General features: G+C 41.8%; 1 protein-coding gene and 1 long non-coding RNA gene across 5 annotated transcripts in view; one reads left to right on the forward strand and one right to left on the reverse strand.

The window, feature by feature from the left end:
* Positions 1-1440: 1440 nt before the first annotated feature.
* Positions 1441-21699, reverse strand: KATNBL1 (katanin regulatory subunit B1 like 1). Of its 2 annotated transcripts, XM_081209748.1 has the most exons (10): positions 21147-21684; positions 12517-12644; positions 10663-10703; positions 9715-9997; positions 9353-9471; positions 8922-8972; positions 8747-8836; positions 6592-6681; positions 4364-4457; positions 1441-2827 (listed from the first exon to the last, which is right to left on the reverse strand). In XM_081209748.1, exons 1-10 carry the CDS (start codon positions 21244-21246, stop codon positions 2795-2797), a joined length of 1029 nt encoding a protein of 342 aa, XP_081065874.1. In that variant the 5' UTR covers positions 21247-21684; the 3' UTR covers positions 1441-2794. The 2 variants fall into 2 exon arrangements, with proteins under 2 accessions (XP_081065874.1, XP_081065873.1); XM_081209747.1 differs by lacking the exon at positions 1441-2827 and having other exon boundaries at positions 3546-4457; positions 21147-21699.
* Positions 10710-27471, forward strand: part of LOC308596075 — a 74065-nt gene continuing 57303 nt past the window's right edge. The window contains exons 1-3 of one of the 3 annotated variants that reach the window (XR_014012303.1): positions 10713-11170; positions 12561-12662; positions 17249-17641. This is a non-coding gene — a long non-coding RNA (uncharacterized lncRNA). The other 2 variants (XR_014012304.1, XR_014012302.1) reach the window with 2 other exon arrangements.

Raw genomic sequence — 27471 nt, forward strand, 5'->3', positions numbered from 1 at the left:
CTCCCCACTTCCTCTCTCTGGTCAAGATTTGGCCTCCTCCTCCAATGCTAAGATAGAACCAGTCTACTCTGCCCTTCATTCTGCCCCTTCTCATGCCCCTTTCCAACTTCCAGTTATCTCCCCTTATGCACCATCTCCTTCGAGTATCCAAACACACCATTTCCCCTATTCTCAAAAAAGAACACATTTCTAGGCTCATTGTCCCTTTTCCAAGTACTACTCTTTCCCCCTTTATCTCTGAACTTCTGGACTGTGCTGCTTACTCCTATATAACAACGATCTTTCCTCCAATTCTACTTTTGACCATCTCCAATCTGGCTTTCACCTCTTTCACTCCACTGAACTACCCTCATGAAAATCATGGATGACCTCACTGCCAGATCTATGAGCCTCTTCTCTGTACTTATCTCCTTTCTGTCATGTTTGATAGTTAATAGTTCCTTCCGGTTAGATTCCTATTATGCCCTGGGGATCCTTGCTGCTGTCCTCCACTGGCTCTCTTCCTGTCTGATTGCTTTTTCAGTGTCTCCATATACTGCTTTCCCCTCTTGTTGGGATTCCTCAGAAGGCTTGGCTGCCTACTATTCTTTCTCACCATACTTTGTCCTTCGGCAAGCTTACCACTTTTCCATGACTTTCAGTATCACCTATACAGTGGTACCTCGGGTTACATATGCTTCAGGTTACAGACTCCGCTAACCCAGAAATAGTACCTCGGGTTAAGAACTTTGATTCAGGATGAGAACAGAAATCGTGCTCCGGTGGCTCGGCAGCAGCGGGAGGCCCCATTAGCTAAAGTGGTGCTTCAAGTTAAGAACAGTTTAAGGTTAAGAACGGACCTCCAGAACGAATTAAATACTTAACCTGAGGTACCACTGTACATTGATGACACTCAGCTCCATCCCTCTCATCCAATTCTCCACCTCCAGCTGCCTCTCTAGTGTTTCTGTGTAATCTACTATAGTATTACCTTGGATTTAAAATCTAATCAGAAACCCTTTAAAACCAGAATCTAGGCAAGTATTCTGTAACATAGGGGAGAACGTATGATTTAAACAAGCCTCTATTTCCTGTTCTTTCAGTACATTACTGACATTCTTAATGCATCTGATCCTAAGGACATAAGACCATCTCCTCACAGCTATAAAGGCTTGTAAACCAAGACAAGAGAATTAGGCCTTCTTGGTCCCCCCCCCCTTGATTTACTGAAGCTTGGTATAAATTGAGGCAAGTGTCTTTACAGTTCACTTATATAGATAAATATTGCTTCCTTGCTTTTGACCATAAATGTTCTCATGGCACAATACATGAAAAGAGACCTCTTTCTAACAGTCTACAGTTGTGTATAGAAGCAGCTGGTGTATAATCACAAAGCACACTGAAGATCAAAATTAAATCCGGTGATCAACTTGGTTGGCATGCTGCAAAAATACATTTCAGTTTGTTTTGTGCACAGCTGGCACTCGATAGAATTTTATTTAGACAAACATATTTACTAGTAACATAAGACACAGGTGCCATCCCACAAACCCATCAACCTGTTTTCCTTTTTAATATAGCTGATAAACCATAGCAGATTGAACTAAAATATCGCAAATGAGTAAAAAGAAACACAACTGTAAACTTTTGCACTGGATGTATTATTGCATTAATCTTCCAGTTAAGATTAAATGTTAAGTCAGGAGTATGGCAACTACATTTGCAAGAGCTGCAGCAATATTAATTAGAGGAGGTAGCAGATGCATTGTCAAATCTGAAAAGCTATATAGGCCTACTGTGGCCGTAAACATTTCTAGGAGCTTGGAGTTATAAATATCTGAAGATGTCCTAAGCGGAGTGAGAGAACCAGGTAAAGTTATGCGAACTTAATTAAAGCAGTAGTAACATTTAGTATGTTTACTCGACACATTTAAATGAAACACAACAGAATATATTAGAAAATTTAAGTATTAAAAATGCTAGGTGTACATATCCACCATTTTGCTAACAACCTCCCTCTATGCCTAAATTTTAGTACTCTTAGGTCATACAGGTATTTAAGTAGTCAGTCAGTGGAAATATCCACTTAAATATATTTAAGTGTGCAAAATGTTTCAAAATGATTTGTACACAATTTGTGTAAACACCCTGATTTTTAATAAAGAGTTTCCATCCCTCTATACAACATCTTTATATATTGGCTATAATGGTTTCTTACTACATTGGCTATTTGCAATACTAGTAGTTAAGGCCCCTTGCTATATACAGTTTCTCAGTAGTGCAACAAAAATAGTCTTTAATATCTTGATTAATATAGCAGACATATATCAGAGTTTCAATACAGCAAAATTTCATAATATCTTGAAAATATACACATTTTTACAATTCATAAGAAAAACAAAGTTTAAAAAATATTTATGGCGACTGGTCTCTTGTGGTTCCTAGTAACTGGTTCTGCAATTCTGTCTTCACAATTAAGTTTTGCCGTTTTATACCATTATGCAGTAGAAACTTTCACGACTTCATCCAGTAACTGAACAATCCCAAAATGCAGCAAAGGCATACGTATAGTTTTCATAGTGCACTTTCACCTCATTGAAGTAAAGGTTGCTCCTATTAGAAATTTTTCCACTTCAATGTGAAGCAGATGGATTTTAGTGGTTGAATTAAACAGTCTGGCGGTCTAGTCCTCTCCTGCCAAAGACAGTTCTCAGAAGAGATGTCCTTTTGGAAACAGTACATAGTTCAGGATTACTTGAAGGGCTTCTTAGCCAACACACACTACATGTACACATACACTTGTCCTCCAGGAATGTCAGTGCAGCTGTAATAAATAAGTATCCACATCCTTAAAAAAAGAGAGAGAGAGAGAATTAAATTAATTCAAAGAGCCATTCACTGCACAAAGTAGGGCTAGAATCTAAGAAGAGGCAACCACTGACTTGTTTGAATTGATGCAGCCAAATATCATTTGCTTCTGGACAAAAATGTCACTTTTGAAGAATCTCTTTTACACAGATATCACTAGAATTTAGTGAACGTGTTCTACATGAGTATCTCACCTTGCTCATAGAAAGCCATATGAATAGGAGTGTACCCCACCCCACTGCAGGCGCCACCCCAAGAATCTGAAATGTTGCATGGGAGTTGTTGCTCTAGGGTGAGATGTTGAACTATTCAGTTCCCCTGTACAAACCCTCCCCTCCTTCTTCCAGCAATAGATGCTATGCTAAAGCACATATCTTGGGAAATCCTTCCCTTCTGCACATGGATTCTTTCATTATCCCTTCTAGAATTGTTCCAAGCCCTTGAGCAAGTGCTAGTGAAACAGAAAAAAGTGCATCTTTTGTTTTTGTGTCCTCCACTTTGGAGAGCGAGAGCGCGATACAAGCCCTCTTCAGGCATTACTGACAAAGGTTAAGTTACCATGCAGGGAGTAGGGGGAGATCAGAGAGAATACTCTAGCTCTGCCTTCCTTGTAGATGTCAACCTTGTGATATAACCCTGGAAAGCTGGGGGCAGGGGGGTACCAAGAATGGCAAAGAGGGGACAAGTGCACTAGCCCCCTCATATGGGGCAACTTAGTAACACCTGAAGAAGTCTGCAGGCAGGAGGAGCTTCAGTAATGCATGGGCAAGGATGAGATTCTTTCCTCCTCAACCATACATGTTTCTTTCATGAGAGCTGGTGCAGAATCAGCGCTAGGAAGCTGAGATAGAACCAAAAAGTCTCTGGTTTGAATTTCACCTGTACAAGGAGCTCACTAAAATGATTAAGTACTTCACACTCGATCTCAGCCCTCTATCTGCAATACAGACATAATACTACAATTGCTTCTCACAGGGCTATGGCAAGGTTGACAAGATAATGTGAAGCCTTTGGAATTGCTTCAAGGATTGTTACGATTACGTCTTCTCTTCCTTTTCATTTGAGCCATGTACACGGCTCCCTCCTCTAATAGAAAGGAAAACATTTGATACTTCTGCAGCTGGTCCAGAATAAAGAAAACAAGGATCAGGCTGATCAAGCAAAAGAGCCAAGGGATGAGAAATGGTTACCAAGCAAAGACTGAGGAGCAGACCCACAATAAAGAATAAGGCAAATTTATTCAATCCAACTTACTAATGGGCTACTTTAAAAGTGACAAAGACTGAGGAGAGCGAGAGCAGTTTGATGAATTAATACAAGGGAAAGTCACCCCAACACTTTGCAGGCCCCAGTCACATTAACTAAACAAAGAAAAATAGTTGGTTGCTGTTTACATAGAGAATCAGACTTCCGAATGCTTAGTAGCACCCCACAAAATAAATCAGCTCACTACAGCTTAACTGTAATGGAGGCTGTATAATATTGAGACCACGAAGGAACACCACAAACACATTACCTTTGCTATATTACCCGTATATCCTGGAACCAAAGTAAGATGATTTTCTTGCTTCCACAATCCACTTAATTGTGTCTTTAAACTCTGAATATTTCTATGAAAGAAAGACAGACACATGTAATTATATTTTGGGCATCCCTAAAATTGAGCACCCCTTTACTATGGTAGTTTTTCCAACTTCAGTTCAGGAAATTAAAAATACATATAGGTAAAAACTAATTTATTTATTTTTTAAAGATTAGAGGGGGGTGGGAATCTTAGTCTAAGGAGACAGTTCTCCCAGTTTTTATGGATAGAACTGTTAGTTAATAGAGAAAGCAAAATGTAATGAAACATCCTGGGAGAAAAAGAATCTCAAACTATACAATGGTGCCTCGCAAGACGAAAAGAATCCGTTCTGTGATTCTCTTTGTCTAGCGGTTTTTTCGTCTTGCGAAGCAAGCCCATTGATGGATTAGCGGATTAGCGCTATTAGCGGCTTTTAGCGGCTTATCGGATCAGCTGATAAGCGGCTTAGCGGCTTAGAAAAAGGGGGGGAAGAGGAAAAAACCCTGCAGGAACTCGCAAGACATTTTCATCTTGCGAAGCAAGCCCATAGGAGATTCGTTTTGCGAAGCACCTCCAAAACGGAAAACTCTTTCGTCTAGCGAGTTTTCCGTCTTGCGAGGCATTCGTCTTGCGGGGCACCACTGTATTGTTTAATTTGATTGATTTCAGTGCTGCTCCAAGCAATCTGAGCCCAAAAATCTAGTTCTGACCTGAGAACAGGAGGGTACATTGTAGTGATTTAAAAAATATGCAAAAAAATGTTTCAGGCACTCAATTTTTAAATGATTTCCTCAATAATCCAGTTGTTAAAATTATTGCTAGTGCTTTGATTAGGGTTTTATCTTTCAAATAATCACCCCAAAAGCATTTAGATCCCCCCGCCATCAAAACACATTATCTACATCTGCAGTTGAGATGTGGGATATTTTAAATATTGTCTGGTGGTTTGATTCTACATATATTATTTAAGGAAATTTAAAAAATGTTTTAAAGAAACCAACTGAATATACTGAAAAACCGATTCTCCTATATCATGCTAAACTATCCCATTCAGCTGGAAGCTTCTTGCATTTCTGATCCATACTCATGAACATGTTAGTAGGGATTAACAGATTTAAACTATGCTACATACTTACTATATGTTTAATATAATTTTTCCTGTCATAGCTTCCGCTAAAGAATGCTAAGAACTGCAGTTTGAAGAGGTTCTGAGATGATCCTATTAGAGATCACTGTCTCCTCAGAGAAACAGTTTTCCTCAAAGCTGAATGGCATGTTAAAGCAGTTTAAGTCTATAGTGTAGATATGTCCTTAGACATATTTTCATTTAGTCCATGTATTATTCTATTTTCAAAAATAAACTTGTAAAACTAGGTTTTCAATGGGGAGGGGGGGATATAGCAAAATATTTTCAAAGCATTCAAAGACAGTGAAGTATCCCTGTCTTTTTGCAACAACAGCCAATTTTAAGCGGTTACCTAATACTTATAAAACCACATTTTTCTTCTGAAACACAAGTTGCCATATTCTTTCAACATTTTATTAAAAGAAGATTTGAGATTAAAGTAAACTCTTCTCTTTTACAAAGCCTCAGTTGTGTATTAAAGCTAAAGTATTTTAAGTTTGTAAACTGCCATGGGGCTCCTTTGAGGGCCATAAGGTAGCATATAAATATTTTTATAAAGACGAACAAATTCAATATTTGGGGCCACATCCACTGATGCTCACCCATTTGTGCAATGGATTTCTGCTTGTGTAACAGGACACACCATTCCTCTTTCTTCCCTATACCCTGCTGGTGAAACCCCCCCCCCCCCCCAAATCTGGTCCAGAAGAAGGGAAGAGAAGGGGAAATCACACTACATGAGTGGAAGTTAACTGCATAATATCTGTAGATGTCTTGACATCATCTCCTCTGAACAATGACTGCCACTCTATTGTAGTTTTCAGCTATAAACCATGCTTGGAGTTTGACATTTTAAGAATATTGCTTATAGTACATTGTGGGTATTATATTAAACACAGCATTTCCAGGTACTATGGCTGTTTCAGTAATTGCTAATCTGCAAAGCCATGGAATGTTCTGCAACTGTAAAGCAAAAAACTGTGAATTTAAAAAGCAAGAAATGTAAGTCATATTAAGGACCATACTGTCATGAACTTTAAAAAGCGTAACTTACCCATCCTCTATTTTTTCTGCATGGGCAGAAAGCTCTGGCCACCACCTCTTAATAACAGCTTGGAGCCAATTTAAGCCAACGATCACATATCTGAAATGATTTTATTTTGAATCACAAAAAAATGCTGCAGAGAAGTTTAAACCGAAGAAGACAGAAAATTCATTTGCAAAATGTTCCTCCATAGAAACAGGAGGAAAATGGAATTAAGTAAGTTGTTACAGAAGGAACTTTCCACAATATGTGAATAAGTGCCACAGGCATTTTCTCCTCATAAGCAAAGCAGAAGGGTTTTGTTTCATACACTAGATCCAACTGATCACTTTATTTGGTACTTGGGAGGAATTTTGTTCTGGATTGCTTTGGCTAGCTACCTGAGGGTTTCATTCTTTGTGCATCTTTCTATGTAAATGGGATTAAGCAAATTGAACCCATTGCTTGATTAGAGCTACAGGTAGCAACCTTTTTGCACATGTCAACTTCCGCCGCATGGGTCCATTTAGGCCCAGAAGAGGGTGGGAGAGGGGCATAACAGGCTTGTGCACACCAATATGCACAGGGACCAGGAGCAGAATCCCTGTGCAAAATGGTTGCCACCTATAGTTTCTGAATTGTGATGAGCACATACAACATGACTATTTTCAGCATGTTACAAGCAGAAAATATGCAATCAAGATGATGATGGTCGAGAGTGTGCATGCACATGGATAATAGTGTTGTAGATTGCATATCATTTTATAATAATAGCCTTGCATATCATTTTATAATAATGTCTTAAATCAATTTACTATATAAATACAATAAATCATAATGAAAATGTGTATAAACCAATACACAATATCAATATAGTAACAATGATAAAACCACACCAAAGCTTGGATTAAGTAACTGTAACATCAATATAATCAAAGCTGCCCATATACCTGAGAGAATGAAAATGCTTTAACCTGGCACTGAAATTACAGTAAAGTGGGCACCAGGAGTATCTCCCTGGGAGCAACATTCCAAAGACTGGAGGAAGCTATTAAAGAGAAGACTCTCAGTGCTTTTTTGGCTGGGGGGTGGAGAGATGGAAAAACAGAGAAGAGCCTCAGATGGCAAACACAGTGTCTGAGAAGGTTCATATGAGACAAAGTGGTCCTTTAGGTAATTGGGTTCTGACCTGCATGGAACTTTAATAATGGTGAAAACCAGTGCTTTGAACTGAGCTTAGAAGCTAGTTGAAAGCCAATGCAGTTGGGCCAAAACAAATGCTCTAGGTTTACGCCTTCCAGTTTTTGTTAACAGTCTGGCCACGGCATTTCAAACAGTCCTCAAAGGAAGCCCCACATACAACACATTGCAGTAATCCAGCCTAGACCAGAATGTAGACAGCTGAAGTAAAGCTATCCACATCCAGAAAAGGTCATAGTTGGACAACAGCCAAAGTTGATGAAAGATACTGTATCCCATGGATGTCACGTGGGCTTCTAGTAGCAATGTTGGAGCTAAGAATAGCCTCAAGATGTGGACCTGCTTCTTCAGGGAGAGTGAGATGGCATCCAGAACAGGATCCACTTCACTCATCCAGTCAGAGGAATCAACTTGCAGTGTCTCAAATCTTGTCTTGAATCAGATTCAATTTATTGGCTCTCGCCTAGTCCATTACTGAGGCCAGACAGCATATCCACTGCCACACCTATTCGAGCTATAAAGGAAAAACGGTGCTGTGTGTGATCAGCAGTGATGGCAGCACACTCTAAAACTCTGGATAATTCCCACTCAGCTGTATCATAAAGATGCCAAATAGAATGGATTATAAGGCTGAACCCTGCAGAGACTCTTGACCATGGCATTGTTCTGGAGTTGGCCATCCAGATAGGAGAGGAACCACTGCAAAATAGTGCCTCCAGCTCCCGTCCTGGCTAGGCACTCTAGAACAGTCACTGTCAAGAATACCAGAGGAAGAGAAGTCTCAGTAGGAACAGACTCCCCGCCCTGTCTTTCTCCCAAAGCAGACAATCATATAGGGTGACCAAGGCAGTCTCAGAACTGAAGCCCACAGTCCCCTTAGCACAAAGAGACCTTAAAAAATTGGACCAGCCAGTGAAAGAAGATTAACTTTTACTTTGTCAGCATCTAAACATTCATATGAAGAGAATTATATTTTAAAACTTACTCTTCAAATTTGCTCTTAAGCAGTAATCTAACTAATGGTAGAAGGTCTACACAGCAGCCCACAGAAATATATGGTTTTTCTTCCTGTAAACTGAAACAAGATAATGTCAGTATACATAAACTTGCTCTTATAAATCTGAGCTCCACAAACCCCTACCCCTAGGTGTATTTTTTACCTGCTGGTAAGAACAGGAAGGCAGTCTACCACTACACCCAGATCTTGTATCCTGGAAACATCAGTAAAAAAATGTACACTATTAGACACAGCTCTACGTAATTCTTCTAGACTTGAAACTTTTAAGCTCAAGAATTCATGAGCCAGCACATGCATTTAAATACAGCAGACTAAGAATAGCTGCATTAAAAAAAGACATGCAAACTTTATACAGCGTCTGTATTTGAGTCCAACAAATTTTAGAGTCCTGCTGTCTCCTTTCAGTGGATACTTGCAAAAGTAGTACATGGGCCACTGAGGTGAATGGGAGGTCTGTGCATGATTTCTACATTCCCATCCAGCCCTCTGCCTCTGAGGAAGTGGGAATCCTACACATACAAGCACTGAAACCACTGTGGACTGGATTATACCAGTGACATTTTTCATATTTACCTTATTAAATAGGCTACGAGCTCGCTTATACTTCTTCTCCTCCAGAAAGTTAAAGCTACATTCAACCGGAGGTTTCTACTGAAGAGAACCTGTGCCATAGTATCATGATCTTCTGAAACCTAGAGACATGGGAACAATTTAGCCAGTATGAACCAACAACTGTCAACCTATACTGTTTGTATCCTGCTGGTTCTCATTACAGCTATCATGTACAGTTCCTTACAGGCTTTCTGACCAACATTTTAAAATATAATGGTTACAAAATCCAAGCCCTACTAAACAACTAAGACTGGAAGTAAGCCAGCAATCTTAAGATTCCAGCTTTTCATTTTAAAATAAGTATCACGTAACATTTAACTTACCTCTGAAAAAAATCCACTGTACTTTGATGATGGACTTTCTGTTTGAGATCGGCCAGAATCACTGGAGTTTAGTAAGAAAGTACGACCGTCAGCAGGCAATTTTGCTGGCAGATCAGCTGCACATGCCAGTTCATTTTCCTTATTTGCCATGTCACGGCTCTTGACTTTAGGGAGCTGTTTCTTTCTGAAACAAGGCTTTGGAGTATAATAGTGAGCTTTTCTTCTGCAATATACTACTTTGAACAGAGGATGGGGGCTGGTCAATGTTTGCCCAGCAGTTGTTCTGCAAAAACAAAACAATGAGTTTAGTATCTAGTCAAAATCATTATGTATAGTGCATGCTGTGTTATGATATTTTGCAGTAAGGTTTTATCTACCATAGTAGCATCCTGCATTGAGTAGCATCCTGCATAACATTTTTTATTCAAGGAGGACTGAACTGACACAATTTAAATCTGCAATCTGACTTACATGGGAAACACTTTTATCAATTACTTTGGTTATATGAGTGTCAGAATCTGAACAATCTTTAATGTATCATTATACTGATGCAAAATGGGCACTTGGATAGTGATGCGGGGGTATTAAACACTGCATTAACTCATTTACTAGAAAGCCAAAGATACTGGTCCAGTTTGCACATAATGCTAACCCAAACCATGGCTAAACACAAACATGCAAGCATGTAAAAACTGTGGCTGCTTTGCCCCTCCCCAAGTCATTCTGCTGTTACATAACCCAGAGCTAAGCCATGGTTTGCGGTTTGCTTTGCTCCAGACAAACCAAGCAGTAACTAAAAAAAACCCTGAGTTATTGCTAAACTAACTTCTAAGAAACTGGGCTAAAAGATGCTCATTCAGTATTCTTCACTGATAATCGGAAAAGGGACTTGTCTAAATTGATCAGTTGTAGAATTCTGTCTCCAAGATTAAGAGAAGCAGCTCTTACCTGCCTGTGGAAGAAGCCAAAGGTTTTGTAGATTTCTTACCCTAGAAATAAACAGCATATATGTTATAACCAAGAATTAAAAAACCTACTATTAATTTTCTATGTGTCTGATTTTCTGTTTTTTTCCTCCTTGTTTCAATTGTTGTATACAACAAGCATTTGGGGAAAATACATTTATGGCTGCTCTCAGCATGTAGCTGAAGGACATGATATTGTGACATCCATGGCAAGAGGTGGGATTATGACATCAGAGAAAACTTTGTATTACAACCTGTGTTATAATATCAGTCTTTACTAATAAAATGTGGCGGAAAGAGTACACTTGATTGCCAGGGTCTTAGATAAGTCTGCCAACAGCTTGAGAAGGTAATATGGTTGAGGATGATTTCTTCAGCACACCAAGTGAGCTATTATCTGTCATATTATCAATATGTTTATAGTGAGACCGTTCAGCATTTGAATGTTCTAACATTTGATATTCTGACTCATCGGGACTCCCCACAAAAAGGTAAGGTAACAATACAAACCACTTTTCTGTTGCTACCTTTGGTGTTATAAATTAAAAGGGCATTTTCACTTACAATCCTTTTGGTAGTGGACAGCATGGTTTTGGAAGAAAATGGTTTCTCATGTTTTAACTGTGTTGCTATCAAACATGTAGAATTCATCACCTATCCTCATTGCTTTTAATTTGTTTAGGCTCTTTTTTCTGCTTTTCACATTTTACCCCAAATGTGGAAAGCTTCCTTCTTCAACTGAATGCACAATCACAATCATGCTCCATGAATTGAATCACCTCAGACTGACTCAAAATAATGTAAGAGTGCAATAGATGGATGGGTTACAAGGAGGGGTGTAGAAGGAAAAAGAAGCTATTTGTCAAGTAGATCTTACCCCTGAAGGTTCAGTTATAAAGAAGGGCTCATGCTAATACAACACTACTTGGCAAATTAGTGAGAACACCTTCCCCATGTTGAAATGGGTAGACAGGTAGATCTATCAGAATATTTCTAGAAATTAGCAGCCATTTTCTGTATTTGCCTCTTCTGGATGGCCTAAGCATGTTCTTTATAAGCCCATCATTTCATTCTATTTAGAAACATAAACTAGTGAATCATGACAATAATGCACTCTTTATAAGACAATATTTATGAAGGCTGTCAACCACACCCCCTTCACGATGGCATGTGGTTTGGCTGAAGAGGTTCTTATACCTGTTGTCAGTGATGTGGACCAGCAAGTTTTCCAATGCTTATTTTTTCTCATGGAAATTTTTCTATTTTATAAATTCATTGGTAACAATGAATGGATGCCAGTTTAATATACAATATTTGGCAGCCTTGACTGTTTAAATGTTTTTTCTCTTTGTTAACTAAATACAAATAAAATAAACACGTTAAATTATATAACTCTCTAGGGCAGCCTTTCTCAACCTTGGGTCCTCCAATGTTGTTTGACTACAACTCCCATCATCCCTAGCTAGCAGGACCAGTGGTCAAGTATGATAGAAATTGTAGTTCAACAACTAGGGACCCATGGTTGAGAAAGGCTGTTCTAAGGCGCCTGGAAATTTCCCAATGCAAGGCTGATTAAAAAAAAAAAGGGGGGGGGAGAACAGTTATACGCGTTTTATAATTGTAATAGTTTTATTTGTTTTTATAAACTGTAAATAAAAAAGCAACTGGAGCTACTGGGTATTTGTAGCTCTTGCCGATTATAATATTGGAACTAATGACCCTTTACAGCTCTGAATGGGAGGTCACTCAGAACACACAACACAACAATAGAACTAGCTGTGTATGTCTTGCGTTAGAAAACTAGTTATACGATCTAGATGAAAACGTAAAAGCTTACCTCCTTCATGTTCTCATTAATGGAATAAGAACTCCTTTTTCTAGGGAGATCAACAGGACGACCGTCACTATACAATAGCATTCGTTTTCTAACATTTTGGGCTTCAGTTGCCATAATATCCAAAATCCCTGGTTTTCAAGACAAAGGTAAAGTTAATTTTCATTCTTAACATTATCTGTCAATCCCACAGTAATCTGAATGAGATTTAATGAAGACATTATTTATTTAGCACATTAGATGCAATCTACAGGGAAGTCTATAAAACTGTATCAGCTGTAAGTGATAAGTACTTAACTAATACATGCCCTGTGGATACTATGATAGAGATTTTGAAAAACCTCATCAGTGATGTGGTCCAATAAGGACACCTGAAGTTTATTATTATTTAAATATTTATACACTTTCTAAGAAACACAGCAAGGTGCTGAACAACATGGAATATTCACACAATTAAGATTCAAAATATGTCAATGCACATTGGTTAATTCAGTCTAAAGATCTGCTAACACCTAAGGCCAATCTCACTGCTGCCATCATTTAAAAAAAAAAAATCTTCAAAGGGATCCATCTGGATACTATTATCTGCCATAGGCTATACAGTGCCAACCTTTTAACTAAGCGCTTGACAGTTTCTTCTCTTAAGCACTTGCTCACAACTCCTCAGTTAATAAATAACTAATATAAATTGGTTTCAGAAACGTAAGAACCACAGACTATTTGAAGTCTAGCATAAAGGCCATTAAGTTTGGTATTTTATTTTTAATAAATCAGCATTAAATAAAATTAGTTAGTGATTTGTGGTCCTCATCTCATAAGCTTTTGTTTCCTTCTCTCAAAATAATCCCTGGGAATACTTATAAATCAATTTCAGATCTGCCCAACCATCCTCTGGAGCCTAAGGTAGAAGCATACTATGGAGGGCAATGTTCCATTGCAAAGATGCTTTGTGCAGTCTATAAATAGGTAATCAGCTCTTCAGTCTTACTGGACTGAAGTAGAGCTGAGGCTTCCTTAAAAATGCTCCTTCAGAACAAGTGCATTAGGTAAAGAAAACAGGAAAGTAGAAATTCACGCCAATGTAATACCGTTTCTGAATGTTAATATCCATGCAGCAGTAACAGAAGTACAAACCATCTGGTTTACCTATCCTGACCTACTTTATTGCATAGAATATCACAATGTGACACAGTCTAGTTCAGCCTTCTATGTAAGTTACTAACTTGCAAAAATGTTATTAGCCTGCTGGGGGCTGGCTGGAAAGATGCACAGCATTTCTAAGCCAGGTGGGAAAGAGGGCTGGAGTGTTTCGTCTCTCTTCCATCAGCCTACTCAATTGCCTGAGCAGAATTCCTGGTCACCTACAGCAGCTACCAAACTAGGGCTCAAATACTAGAGTGAGGGCACAACCCAGTGAATATGTAAAGAAGTCTTTAAAATACAGCGGTACCTCTAGTTGCGGACTTAATCCGTTTCGGGGTGCTGTTCGCACCCCAAAAAGTCCGCAACTAGAGCGCCTCTTCTGCACATGTGTGTGGCATGATCGAGCACTTCTGCACATGTGCAGGTGGCGAACCCGGAAGTAAACACTTCCAGGTTTGCCGCGTTCGTAAGCTGAAAGTCCGTAAGAAGAGTGGAACGCAACACGAGGTATGACTGTACCAACAAATATTACAATAAAATAGTTAGTAGGTACTGCTTCGGATTTGTTTGAATATCTAAGCTATAAGTGTACAGTGGTACCTCGGTTTACAAACTCAATCCGTTCCAGAAGTACGTTCTTAAACCAAAACCGTTCTTAAAGCGAGGCGTGCTTTCCCTAACAAGGCCTCCCACTGCCGGTGCCCTTCCACCTTTCGGCTTCCATTCGCAGACCGAGAAAGAGTTCGCTAAACGGAACACTACTTCCGGTTTTGCGGAGTTCTTATACCGAATAGTTCGTAAACAGGGCTGTTCTTAAACCTAGGTACCACTGGACTGCATTTTATATATTATCAAATATTTCAGTTCAAGCACTTTTGGCTCTTGGAAAACATTTGAGATATTTATATGGTTCTTAAAGTCAACACGGGGCATTTCCTCATCTTGCACAATGGGTTGCAAATTCTTTAGCTACCAATTCCTCTTTATATCCTGAAGGACCAATCTTGTTTTGAATATAGCTGTTTTGTGCAAGTGCAGTTTTGCATAAAACAGCTGTATTAGAAATAAAAAACATACATAGGTACTGTGGATGTCTTCAGCAGCCACCAGCAGAAATAGGCATGCTTATCCTCTGAGATAAATGGAAACGAAATGGCTAGTTTGCGCTCAGGCAAGGAGCAAACAGAAGTAGGTGGTGTGGCAATAGAGAAAGGACGCAAGGAAACATCACCACACATGCAAAGAACCAGACACAGAAACATGAGGTCACAGTAAGCTTCAGTATGCACAGCATTCAGGCAATCGTGCATTTTTTATGTTTGATAATTGCAGATCAGGAAAACTTAAATGACAAAAACCTATAGGTTGGCAATTGGCATTTGGACAAGGATGGCTCACAGGTGCCAAGAAAAACAAGTAGCTCTGAATTCACATTAAACTTCAGGTGCCACATGGATGGGCCCCTGAAGTATTTGTTAGTTTTATTTTTCCAGCTATAACTCAAACTAATAAGATCCTAATAAATTTAGAGCACTGAAAATTAGTATTACATCAATGAACTACCACCCCCAGGCATACGTTGCAATGAGATTAGATAATCTGTATTTTGGGGGAAAGTATAAATCGTGGTAGTACGTGTGCTGGTTGTTTGTTTGTTTTTCAAATCTGAAAAATCCTGAATACTTTACAACGACAGTGCACTTCTGTGTATGTCTTCTCAATTGATGTCCCACTGAGTTCAATGGGATTTACTCGTGTGAAGTGTGTATAAGATTGCAGCCTAAATGAAATTCAGAGCTGTTCACTCCCTCTAAATCTGTGTCTCTTTCAAAACAAAACCTTAATTATCTTAATTAGTAAATTAAAAGTTGTCTAGCCAAAATCCTCAGCTCAGCTGAAATGATCAGTTATTATCACATGAGTAACCTACTGCAGTACCAATCAGCCTTTTCGCAACTGAACCCTATGCCCATCAAATTAGTTCTCAGAGATGGAATTCTGACACTACTTTCTTGTTATCAATTCAGCTTCATACATAAATAGCTCCAGTTCCTAGAAGAGCAATCCTAGTTTGTAGCACATGGTGAAAAATCATATCTACATTAAGCCTATAGCAGCCTTCAAAAGATAACAATATGCAGTTTTCTAGAGCTTGGAGCAGACATATTGGACAACCTGGTCCTTGAGTTTGTTTCATTTGGGTGGGGGGGGGGAGACACCTCTCTGGCTCATGGACCAAATATAGTCCTCCAGTTCTCTTTATCAAGCTCTTGAGCAGGCTTCATCAACTTCGGCCCTCCAGATGATTTTGGCCTACAACTCCCATGATCCCTAGCTAGCAGGACCAGTGGTCAGGGATGATGGGAATTGTAGTCTCAAAACATCTGGAGGGCCGAGGTTGAGGAAGCCTGCTCCTGAGACACTCTCAAGCACAAATACCTCACTGGCCCTGTTCACTCGCGCCTTCCTCACGTGCTTCTGCCTGGCTGGAATGTGCTCCTGAACCATGATATTGTACAGTGGTACCTCGGGTTACATACGCTTCAGGTTACAGACTCCGCTAACCCAGAAATAGTACCTCGGGTTAAGAACTTTGCTTCAGGATGAGAACAGAAATTGTGCTCCAGCGGCGCGGCAGCAGCAGGAGGCCCCATTAACTAAAGTGGTGCTTCAGGTTAAGAACAGTTTCAGGTTAAGAACGGACCTCTGGAACGAATCAAGTACATAACCTGAGGTACCACTGTATCTTGTTTTCCAGAGTAGCAGTGTGTATGTAGACATGTATGTAACTTTGGACTTTTGTGTACTGTAGGTGAATTGCAGGCTTTGTACAGAACTAAGTCACATTTGTCGCTCTGTCCAATTTTTCCTCTAGCCTTGTCCATGCAGCCCCCCGAATGTCGCCCATGAGGAAATGTGGCTCCTGGGCTGAATAGTGTTCCCTACCTCTGACTTACTTCCTCCTCCCTTCCAATCCCTTTCCTTTTGGGTTGTGCTTTTTTAGATAGCTTCAGATTGATCTGTGATCCACATGGTTCTCTCCCCACCCCCGCCTGCCAATCAAGGTTGTACTCTGCCAATTTCACAGCTAACTATGGTTAACATTAAATGTATAACTACAGCTGGCACCAAACCAAAGTTGGCAAACTCTTTGCAGTCTGCAATGATCAGTGGCCTGGTTTACACGTAACACAAAACCATAATTAAATGCCTCCTTCCCTAACCAGGTACCATCTGGGTGTTTCAGACTAAAAAACTTGCATAATCTCTGACCACTGGCCATTTTGGTCGAGACTAATTGTAGACCAAAACATTTAGAAGGCTCTGATTTGGGGAAGACTGGTTTAGTACTGTGTGTTCAAGCCTTGGGCTTGTGCATTTCCCTTTACCCTCCCTTATCATACATTCAAGGAGATCAAAAGCATCCATTTCTGTTTTAAGCTAACCACAGCTTTTAAGGTCCCAACAGAACCCAGCCAAATTGTACTTAGTGTTAACTATGCTTTACTGTAACAAGCCAGGTTCATTAACCGCAATGTCGGCTCATTTTAATAAACTACAGGCAACACTAACCACAGTTATTCTGTGACAGGCAAGTACAAGAAGATGGGTAAAGTGCTGCAATTATTCACAAGACTGTCTATATGCAATGCACGTAGTAACATTTTAAAGTAATTGATCAGGCAGCATTATATCTTAAGGGTTTCAAAAGTTAACAAAATAGACAATCCTTAGAAGAGAGACTTCATGAACTTTTTGCAGTGCACTTCCACGATGTGAATATTTTCCCATCAGGCCCAGGTTATCCTCCTTTTGGTAGATGTATGCAGGTCTTCTGCACCAAAACTGAAGGAAAGGGAAGGTCAAGAGAAGCACTAAAGTAAGCAACTTCTGGAAGTCAGGAAAAAAGCTGGCCTCACATGATTAATTAGATCATGCTGCTTTCTATGTCATCTTAAAAATAAATAAAAATCAATACTTTCAATTTTAGAAAGGGTTTTTTTTCCTTGTCCAGTTTTCAAGCTAATGCCAAAGGCAGACTAAAGGCAGGTTTTAAAAAAATATGGACCTTTTAAAAATACAATCCTGTACTTGCCACCCAAAATTATATAGTCAACAAAAAACTTCACCATGTGATCACATGAAACTCAAACACTGTGAGAAGCGTGTAATGTGGACAACCTATGTCTGCTTTGTAGGGTGCATCAAAGGGGGGGGGGAAGAGCTAAGGAAGTTTGTGGGCTGAAGTACTTCTAAAATAAGTGAAAGTAATAAAAATGAAAAGGATAACAAAACCAGATAAACAGCAAAATTATTCCTTATGCTTTTCCTTATGTTCAGGGAAGTTTTTAATACTTAATGCTGTATTGTGTTTCAATATTCAGTTGGGAGCCGCCCAGAGTGCCTGGGTAAACCCAGCCAGATGTGTGGCGTATAAATAATAATAATAATAATAATTAATAATAATAATAATAATTCTCAAATCCATTTTTTTATCAAATGCAGATAATCCACTGATTGTCAGCAATTTATGGTAACACATGGATAGATGTTTTCAACATAGTACTTTACCACAGAATTAAAAACCTTCTGAGAAAAATGTTAGCATCCTTATGCCACAGTGATCAGTACCCCATTAAACCCGACAATGCAAAGATTTATGCCTGCACAGTGGGAGTTCCCCCCTCTCCCTCCCTATCTGCAGCCCCTAAATCTTTTATGGATTTCCCCCTAACCATTGAGAACAGATTTGGGGAGGGCACAGGGAGCACATAGAGGGATAAAACAGCGAAGTCTTATTGTGTAAGGAGAAGTCATTGTACTGACAGGATGGTCACTTAGTGCTACATTTGATACAAGCCATAGGATATTCAACTGTGCTGTAGCGCTTTTTAAAATCTTTCATGGTAAGAGAGGGATGTGCATTATCATTTCTTTAGTGGGTCAGATGAAGATCTTGTGAACCATGTGATGATGTACTGATCACTGTAGCATAAGGACATGTATGTTTACTCAGAATAAGGTCCTTTATATTTGATGAGGCTTACTAATATACACCTATTAATTTGATCAACCACTTTTAAACTGACTCTCTTCAGGCACACTGATACTAGTGGCTCCCCCTCAGCATAGCAAACCATGCACTGTTGCACAGGTAAACTGGAGGGGTGGTGCATGCCCTCATGAACGACTTGGAAGAAGGATAGATTACAAAATGTAAAACATACTGGGGGAAAAGTATGTTAGATTCTGCACATAAAGGTTGGAATGCTATGGTACTGGAGTTAAATCTATAGCAACATAGTAATAGTGTGAACTACAGCAAAATGTTAAGATTCTTAGGTACTGGTAGAATTAGCAAGGTCCAGCAAACAAAGTTGGAGGAATGAAACTACCTGGATGTGAAACAGGTTCAAGTTCTCCTGTTAACAGAAAGTGGCTTTGAGGACCCCCCCTGGCTATGTTTCTATTGCTCCACCTGCTAAGAGTTTGGAATACTTATGCACCTTGCATATAGTTTTAGGGAACTACCATCTAACCACTGTCCCACTTGCCTGACTGCATTGTCTCTAACCCTATATGATTTACTTGCATTTCCACCTTCTCATCTCCACCCCAATACACTCTTCCCCCTTGTCAAAATCTATTAAAAAATTGTCCAGTAGCACCATGGAGACCAACTAAGTTTGCTCTTGATAGAAGCTTTTGTGTATATATTTCAACAGTGTCAGCCAACATAGCTACCAACCTGAATCTTCCCCCTTGTGTTACACCTCTCCCCTCCTCCACAAGGCACAGTGAGCCCTTGCACTATTTTACACTGCATGACATCATTGACAGAAGGCATCATAGTTCAGAGACAGCACATCCACTCTGCATGCAGATTCAATCCCTAAGCATCTCAAGGTAGTTCTGAGAGACTCCTACCCAAAAACCTAGAGAGCCACTGCCCATCGGCATAGACAACACTGAAGTTAGATGGACCAGTCTGTCCACCGGTTTCTTACAGTCCCTATTCTAAGCATTGTTACCCAGAACCTAATTTCATCCAGCCCAATAGGGTTTTACTCGCTTGTAAGAGTGCACAGGCATGCAACCTTAAACACATGGTACATCCAAAATAAAGTTCCTGATGTAAATGCAGGAGGGAAGGGAGCCTGAAAGAAAACCGGGTGTGTGTGTGTCATCCTTCTGTCTCCCGAATTAGGTGCTTGAGTGTTAAAAGGATAGTGCACCTCAATTTCTTCAGTTTTTAAAAATAGTTTTACAGCGCATACTCACGAGCTGGGGGGGGGGGAATGGGGAATCCAACACAAATGCAGCCTCCTCAACAGGCAGCATGACAGTGGGTGGCTGGCAGGCAGGTAGGAACTAGCCAGCCTCACCCCCGCCCATTAGCACTCCTCCCAACAGGAGAAGAGAGCGAGGTGGGCCTTCCCTGCTCAAGGCGAATGAAAGGAAACTATAAAGCGAGGAAGAAGCAGAGCGCCCGGGCTAGGGGGAAGGGGCGGCGGCACTAGCACTTTCTCCCTGCGGCCCCCGCTGGCTGCCCGGCTGCTGCTTCGCACCTGAGCCGGGCCTGCGTGCACCAGCAGGGAGAAGGAAGAAGGGGAACGCCTGTCTGTGACGGCCCGGCGGCAGCCACCGCCGGCTCCGGGGCCAGGGCCCACCGGGCGACCGCTGGCTCACCTGCGAGTGCTGCTCATGGTCCAGGCGCCGCGGGTTCTGCTGCTGGACGGGCCTTAAATGGGAGCCGCCGGGCGCGGCGGCGGCGGCGGAGTCCTAGCGCCGGGGCCCACTCGGCGTAGCGAGCGCCATTCAAACGCCGCCGCAGTGCACGCTGGGACCGGAAAGTCCGGACAGGCGGGACGGTGAGGGAGGCGCCGTCACCAGCAGCGCTCTTCCCTCCCTCTCTCTCTCCCCGGCTGACTCGCGCTCCGGTCACGTGCAGCGCACACGACGCGGCGGGCCGGGGGACTCGGCCCTCGGGGCGCGCTCGCTCCTTAGGCTCTGCAAACTCGGAGGTGGGGGGAGGCGGCGTGTATTGTTAAAGGAGTCAATAACGCGACTGCCTTGTCTTGCGACGAGGATACCCCGTGGGGAACTCTGAGGCGGCTGCCTCAGGCGCCCCCGCTGCCACTGGAGAAGTGGCAGGGAGTTCCGGGGACCTCTGGTGAGATCTCGCCCCCGTCTCCGCCGCCTCTCAGTTCTTCAGCGACTGGGGTGGGAGGCACCTGCAGTGGTGCTGAGAAGCTCCTCCATTGGATGCCGGTCCAACAGCAGTACCTGCAGCCAGGCAGGGCGGACTTTGGGCTTCCAAAAGCTCAGTGGCGCCCTCTGCGAAAGCCAAAATTTCCCCCCCTCCCCCACCTCTCGCCTTCCTCTCTAAGCCAAAGTTGCGGCATTCTTCCCATTCTGCCTCAAGCAGCAAAATGAATTGTGCCAGCCCTGCGGTCACCACCTCCCTTCCAAGGTTGCTACGTACTGACATTCGTTAGCCAAAGGCAGCCTCCGTCTCTGGTCAACAGGCGTTTTGCTCTGTGGAGCTGTAGGAGCATGAAGTGGCTGTGGAAAGGCGCTCCTGGGCATCTTAGAGATTTCCCCGGCCAGCCTCCTGTGTAATCAGTCCTTCACGTTGTCCGTGAATCTTGCTCCGCTCCTCCTCAGTCTTGCTTTCGTGCTCAGGTGCTCTTTGCCTTACAGGCACATAGTCAGAAAGTCGTCACACCACAGGGCTTTCAGGGCTCACTACTTCTGCTCTAGATCCTAGTGTTCAGACATCACAGGTTCATTATACAGCACAGTCAACAGGATATTGTGCATAGTTACACTCAGAAGTCTGTCCCAGGTTAGCATCCATCTGCCTCTGGAGACAATGGAGGGTAAAGTCGAATTGTTGGAGAGTTATAGCGCCTGTTGTGAATGTAGAGACCTATATGGGAGAGACATGTTTTGTTGCAGTTAGGGCAGATGAAGGCATCCGGTTGTGCTGATTCAGGTATACCATGGTTTTTCTTCTTTCTGTGCTCCTCCCAATGGTCATTCCTCAATAATCCTGTATGCATAGAACTGTAACTGTAAGTGCTTTAAGAATAAAGTGGACATATTTTGGGGTGGTTAAATCAAGCATCGTTATGATGTATAGTTGTCAGATGCCTTGTTGTCTCAATGTGTGTGCTAGCCTTGTGATGTTGCATCTGCATGTGATATTGTAAGGTAACATATGTATCATCAAGTTGCTATGCAGTGTCATGAGGTGATGGAATTCCTCTGGTGACTAAACATCCTGAAAAGTAATTTGTTGTATTTGTGAACAATGGGCATACTATCCATAGATTTCCAGGTATTCAAAACTAGTACAGAATCCAGTGAAAAGCCTTCCTTTATGGTATTTCTAGAGACTAAGACTCAATCCCTGTACACTTAATGTCAGGTAACACCCTATAGTCACAGAGTGATTTCATTTCAGAATCAGTTGCGCTGTGGGCAAGATCAGGGTCCTTAACCAGGTGATCAGGATAAAGTAACTCTTGTGTTACCGAAGGAAACTTCAAATTAGAGCACAATTTAAATACAGTTTGCACAAAGGTTTGGGGGCATGGCTACCAAATGGTGGTATTCAGAACAATCCAAAGTACAGCAATGAGTCATAGTGAAGACAAGTTAACCGGGGGCTGCCAGCAGGCCTGCTAGGCAGCAGAAGTGGTGGTGGCCCAGTGGCAGAAACAACAACTTCGCAGGCCACATCATGCCAGCAGGAGGCAGTGGCAGCGGCCTGCCAGGCCTTGCCGCGGTGGCGTGAGCCGGTGGCAGAAGCAGTGGCAGCCTGTGAGGCTTTGCGGCGGTAGCAGGAGGCAGTGGCAGAAGCGGAGGTGGCCTGCAGGCCTTGCAGTGGTGGTGGCCAAAGCAGCAGCAGCCTGTGAGGCCATGTCATGGTGGCAAGAGGCAGCAGCAGCAGGAGCAGCCTGCCAGGCTATGTTGTGGTGGCAGGAAATAGCGGCAGAAGCATAAGCTCAGGTTGTATAGATGGGTAAGTATCATAAAGAGACCACAATCTCTGCTGTCCCTCATTCTGAAAAGAATGAATCCAGGGTAAGCGACTGGAATTCCTGGAATCTCGCACCACTTGGAAATTGGGATGGTGTGCAACAATATTATGGGTACACTCTTTTAAAAAATTGGAAAGTTTGCAAAAATGAACAAACAAAATGGACTCTATTTTTTAAAAAAACAACAACCCATGATGCTTCAAATTTAGCCACAATGCTAAGCATACAGATAAATCAGGATATTGCAAGCATTCATTTTAGCAGAAAAGTTCACATGACCTTGCATTTATCATTTAGTTCTCAGGGTAACAGTAGAACTGGTTTATTTAGTTGGGACTGCCAGTATAATTAACACTTTCCCCCCATAATAAGTCCGGGTAATGAGATGCCTTAGAAAATGATTTGCAGCACCATTAAGTGACAAGAGTGCTGTGGCGTTTGCTTTGCTTAGATGTCAAAATATTTATTTTGTCCTCCTGGATTAAATATTGAAACTCATATTGACAGATTTTAAATATTTACAAGTTAGCACAAGTTTTAATTAAAATAAAAGCCTGATGCATTCAGGTGTTCTTTCGATATTCTTTGTGCCTATGGTTGCTCCAGTAAGAAAATCTACCCCAAAATACACAAACCCACTGTATTTTATTGTAATTGTGGGACGCGGGTGGCGCTGTGGGCTAAAGCCTCAGTGCCTAGGGCTTGCCGATCGAAAGGTCGGCGGTTCGAATCCCCGCGGCGGGGTGCGCTCCCGCTGCTCGGTCCCAGCGCCTGCCAACCTAGCAGTTCGAAAGCACCTTCGGGTGCAAGTAGATAAATAGGTACCGCTTACCAGCGGGAAGGTAAACGGCGTTCCGTGTGCTGCGCTGGCTCGCCAGATGCAGCTTTGTCACGCTGGCCACGTGACCCGGAAGTGTCTCCGGACAGCGCTGGCCCCCGGCCAATAGATGTGAGATGGGCGCACAAACCCCAGAGTCTGTCAAGACTGGCCCGTTCGGGCAGGGGTACCTTTACCTTTACCTTTATGGTTCTATTAGGCAGGAGGAGGATGGATGCTTTTAATTAGATAAGCATGAGAGCAGTTTCCATGTGGGGGCACTGGAGTACATGGAGTATATATAACATAGGAGCCAGAATATTTGAGGGGGGCCCACACATACAATCCAGTTGGTGGGCACTGCCATTCAAATGATGTTCATTCACTGTATCGTGTGATCATGGGTCTTACCAATATTTTATTCACGTTGGCACTGCTGACATGCTTAATTTCACTAAAATTCTATGTTCAGGACCTGCACTCATTTGCCTTGAAGGTGTCTTCTGTGCCCTCATGAGATTTTACACTGTTCTGCCCCATGGTCTAGTAGGATTCCACAGAAAGCAGCCAGCACCACAGGATAAGATCAAGGATCTGTTGGCTCTGGTGTCTGACTCACCAGCCAAAATTCTATTAAGGAAATGAAGCCACCTATCCAAATCAGGGCCTAGAGGTGCATTGCATCAGACACTCTTGCACTAATATCTTTGGACTGGAACTCTTTTGCCATTACTCAGGGGTCGGCAAAGTTTTTGTGGCTTGGGCCGGTTCACAATGCTGCAGACACCGTGGTGGGAGTGTGTGCGTGTGCACACATGCGCAAACACTATTTCCAGCGCTGCTTCTGGCGCGGAGGAGGCATGCACAGCTTCCCATTGGCTGCAGGAGCTTCCTGCAGCCAATGGGAAGCCGACCAGCATCACGGAAGGCAGTCCCTACTCTGCTCCGTGCTGGTTTAGCGCGGCACATGGGAGCCGGCCGAGTGGGCGGCAGGGGTCCCCGAGTGGGTGACGGGGGTCCATGGGCCAGTTAAATGACCCCCATGGGCTGCTTGTGGCCCATGGGCCTTAGGTTGCCGACCCCTGCTCTAACTGATCTCTGCTTTGCATGTAACCCTATTGAAGTCAACTACATTGTAGGACAGTATCAGTTCCCCAAATCCACTTTTGTATCATGGCCTTACTTTGTGTTCCTTGTCTCTGACTGATCCAAATTCTTCATTCCTATTTCATGCCTTGCCCTTATTCCAGCTGGTAGCTGCTTTACTTACTTCCCTAATTTGGTTGGTTTGCTCCTCCTTCATCCTGGACAGATCCCCTGATTAGAAACTTTAAACTCTTTACTTTGCCTTTGGATTCTGCACTTCACTTCTCACATCGGTTTGATCTCCAGGCTATAATTTCTATAGAGAAGAGGGGACACGGACACACCACAAGCCTTAGGTGCAAAGCATTCCCTATGTCCCAAAGGGTCTCATCCCCTTGCTGAAATTAGGCTTTAAAGAAGCATTCTTATATAGTAAGTTGTTGTGTGTTCTTGGTTGTGTTGTGTTTGTGGTGCCCATGACCACACATAGGTTTGCAAACATGCAATACTTGTTCCATGTGATAGCTTGCCAAATGTACCACTACATATGGAAGAGAAATTGGATTTTCTATCCATTTTTATGTGAATCCCTAATTCATACTTCTAGAACCAATTTGTGATTGGAAACACCTTCAAAATGTGCACTTTGAAATTCACACTTTTCAATTTTATTTCAGTTCTTCAAACAATATCTACAAAATGCATATTTATGGTGGAAATGTGAATGAACATGCATGTATTAGAGAAAAATAGCATACAAAACTGCATTGTTAGGAAAAATTGCTTGGAAAAATATCTACCCTAGTTAGATCTGCATAGAATAATGTGTTTATTAGGATAAATTCATGAAAAAAAGTCAATGAATTTTTATGAGGATTTAAAATAAAAATAAAAATCACAAGTTGTTGCAGGAAAGTGTTTAAGACTAGGGAAAGGAGAAACGTAGAAAACAGAAATGGACAGATTCCCCCCACCCCTACATACAACCTAGCGGTACGCGGGTGGCGCTGCGGGTTAAACCACAGAGCCTAGGACTTGCCGCTCAGAAGGTCAGTGGTTCGAATCCCCGTGACGGGGTGAGCTCCCATTGCTCGGTCCCTGCTCCTGCCAACCTAGCAGTTCGAAAGCACGTCAAAGTGCAAGTAGATAAATAGGTACCGCTTCGGCGGGAAGGTAAATGGCATATCTGTGTGCTTCTCTGGTTTGCCAGAAGCAGTTTAGTCATGCTGGCCACATGTCCTGGAAGCTGTACGCCGGCTCCCTCGGCCAATAAAGCGAGATGAGCGCCGCAACCCCAGAGTCGGCCACGACTGGATCTACTGGTCAGGGGTCCCTTTACCTTTACCTTTACATACAACCTAAGTTGTGTAGTGATACAGAAACATGAAAAAAGGCTTAAAAGTGTGGGTGCAAATAAGAGAATGGTAATACTCTGGGTCCTTATCCACAGACTTTCCACCTAATTCTACATAACAGTGCCACTTAATAACTCTGGGGCTTCAAATGTAATCTAAGCTTTTGCTGAACAGTCACATTTACATAGACATACAGTAACAGTGAAATGTAGCAGAGTTTGGTAGCGAACAGTCACTCCAATTTGAAGTCTGTGCTCTGACAAGTATGACCCTGATTAGGAGAAGCATTAAGGAGGGTGACTTCTATTTACCAGAAAAAAAGCTCTTCTATGACAACATGAAGCAATAAAGATATTCTGATCTCTTACTTTGAAGTCATGTAAAATTACATATTTGATCTCTGAGCATGTTCAGCATAAAGTATATGTTCCTCATCTATCTCTGTATTTTTCCTGATTGCTTTTTTTATACAAAGCAAGTCTGCCTCTGCATTTCTCACTTCCCCTTCCATTTTGCCCTTTGCCAATTCCCCTTCATTAATTATCTGCATAAGGCTCTACCAGACCAACTGGTTTTCTTAGCTTTCCAGCACAACTTCCTTTCGTTCTCAGATAAGACATTCAGCAGAATTAAATGTCTTGGCAGTTATGCATCTGAGCTCCTGTTAAGATCAAACTGTACTCTGAAATGTGACAGAAATTAGTTATCCGAGGGGATGGTAACAGCCGCCATGCTTATCTGATAATCTTTAGCTTGCCAGTTGGAGGCAAGATGGCTCAAGGGACTACTAATAGGATAGAGTCATTCACCTCTATATTGCCAATTGAACTCTAGCCCAGATTAACCGAGACAGAATGTTAACCATCTGTTATGTGTATAATGGTCTGTGTGGAATAAATTGTAGTTCTCCAGTTTCCCGTAGACAGGTGTCTACCGGCAATTACAGATGGAAACAGTACAGAGTATTAATTGATAAGGTTATATTTACGATGGGCGTTGTTCTATAAAATCTATCCAGTTACACTTTATATTTTGTTTATGGAATGGACAATGCTTGGGAAACATGTTATCCAATGCTTAGGAAATATGTTGTCATGTCTGTTGCTGTTTTTGTGGAAGCAGTACAGAAGCCACAGGGAACTGCCTGATTTAGAGTGGTCTGTGTGTTGGATTCTACTTATTTGTTTATATATTGGCGTTCCATAGCTACCCATCAATATGCATTCCCTGGGCAGCTTACAAGCTCACCAATCAGCCAACTTTTATACATAAATAACACAGAATTTTACAAATCTGTGTTAAACTAAGGAAGGAGGAAGGTTCTGCATGGTTATTTGGAAGTATCATTGTTAAGTGATATTTAGGGAACATAGGAAGGTGCCTTATATTAAATATATTAAGTTGTATGTTGCGAACCACGCTGAGATCTACAGATGAAGGGCAGTATACTATATATACACGTGTGTGTGTGTGTGTGTGTGTGTGTGTGTGTGTGTGTACACAGTAT

The sequence above is a fragment of the Podarcis bocagei genome (genome assembly GCF_964188305.1).
Source record: "Podarcis bocagei genome assembly, chromosome: 1".
Taxonomy (NCBI): Eukaryota; Metazoa; Chordata; class Lepidosauria; order Squamata; family Lacertidae; genus Podarcis; species Podarcis bocagei.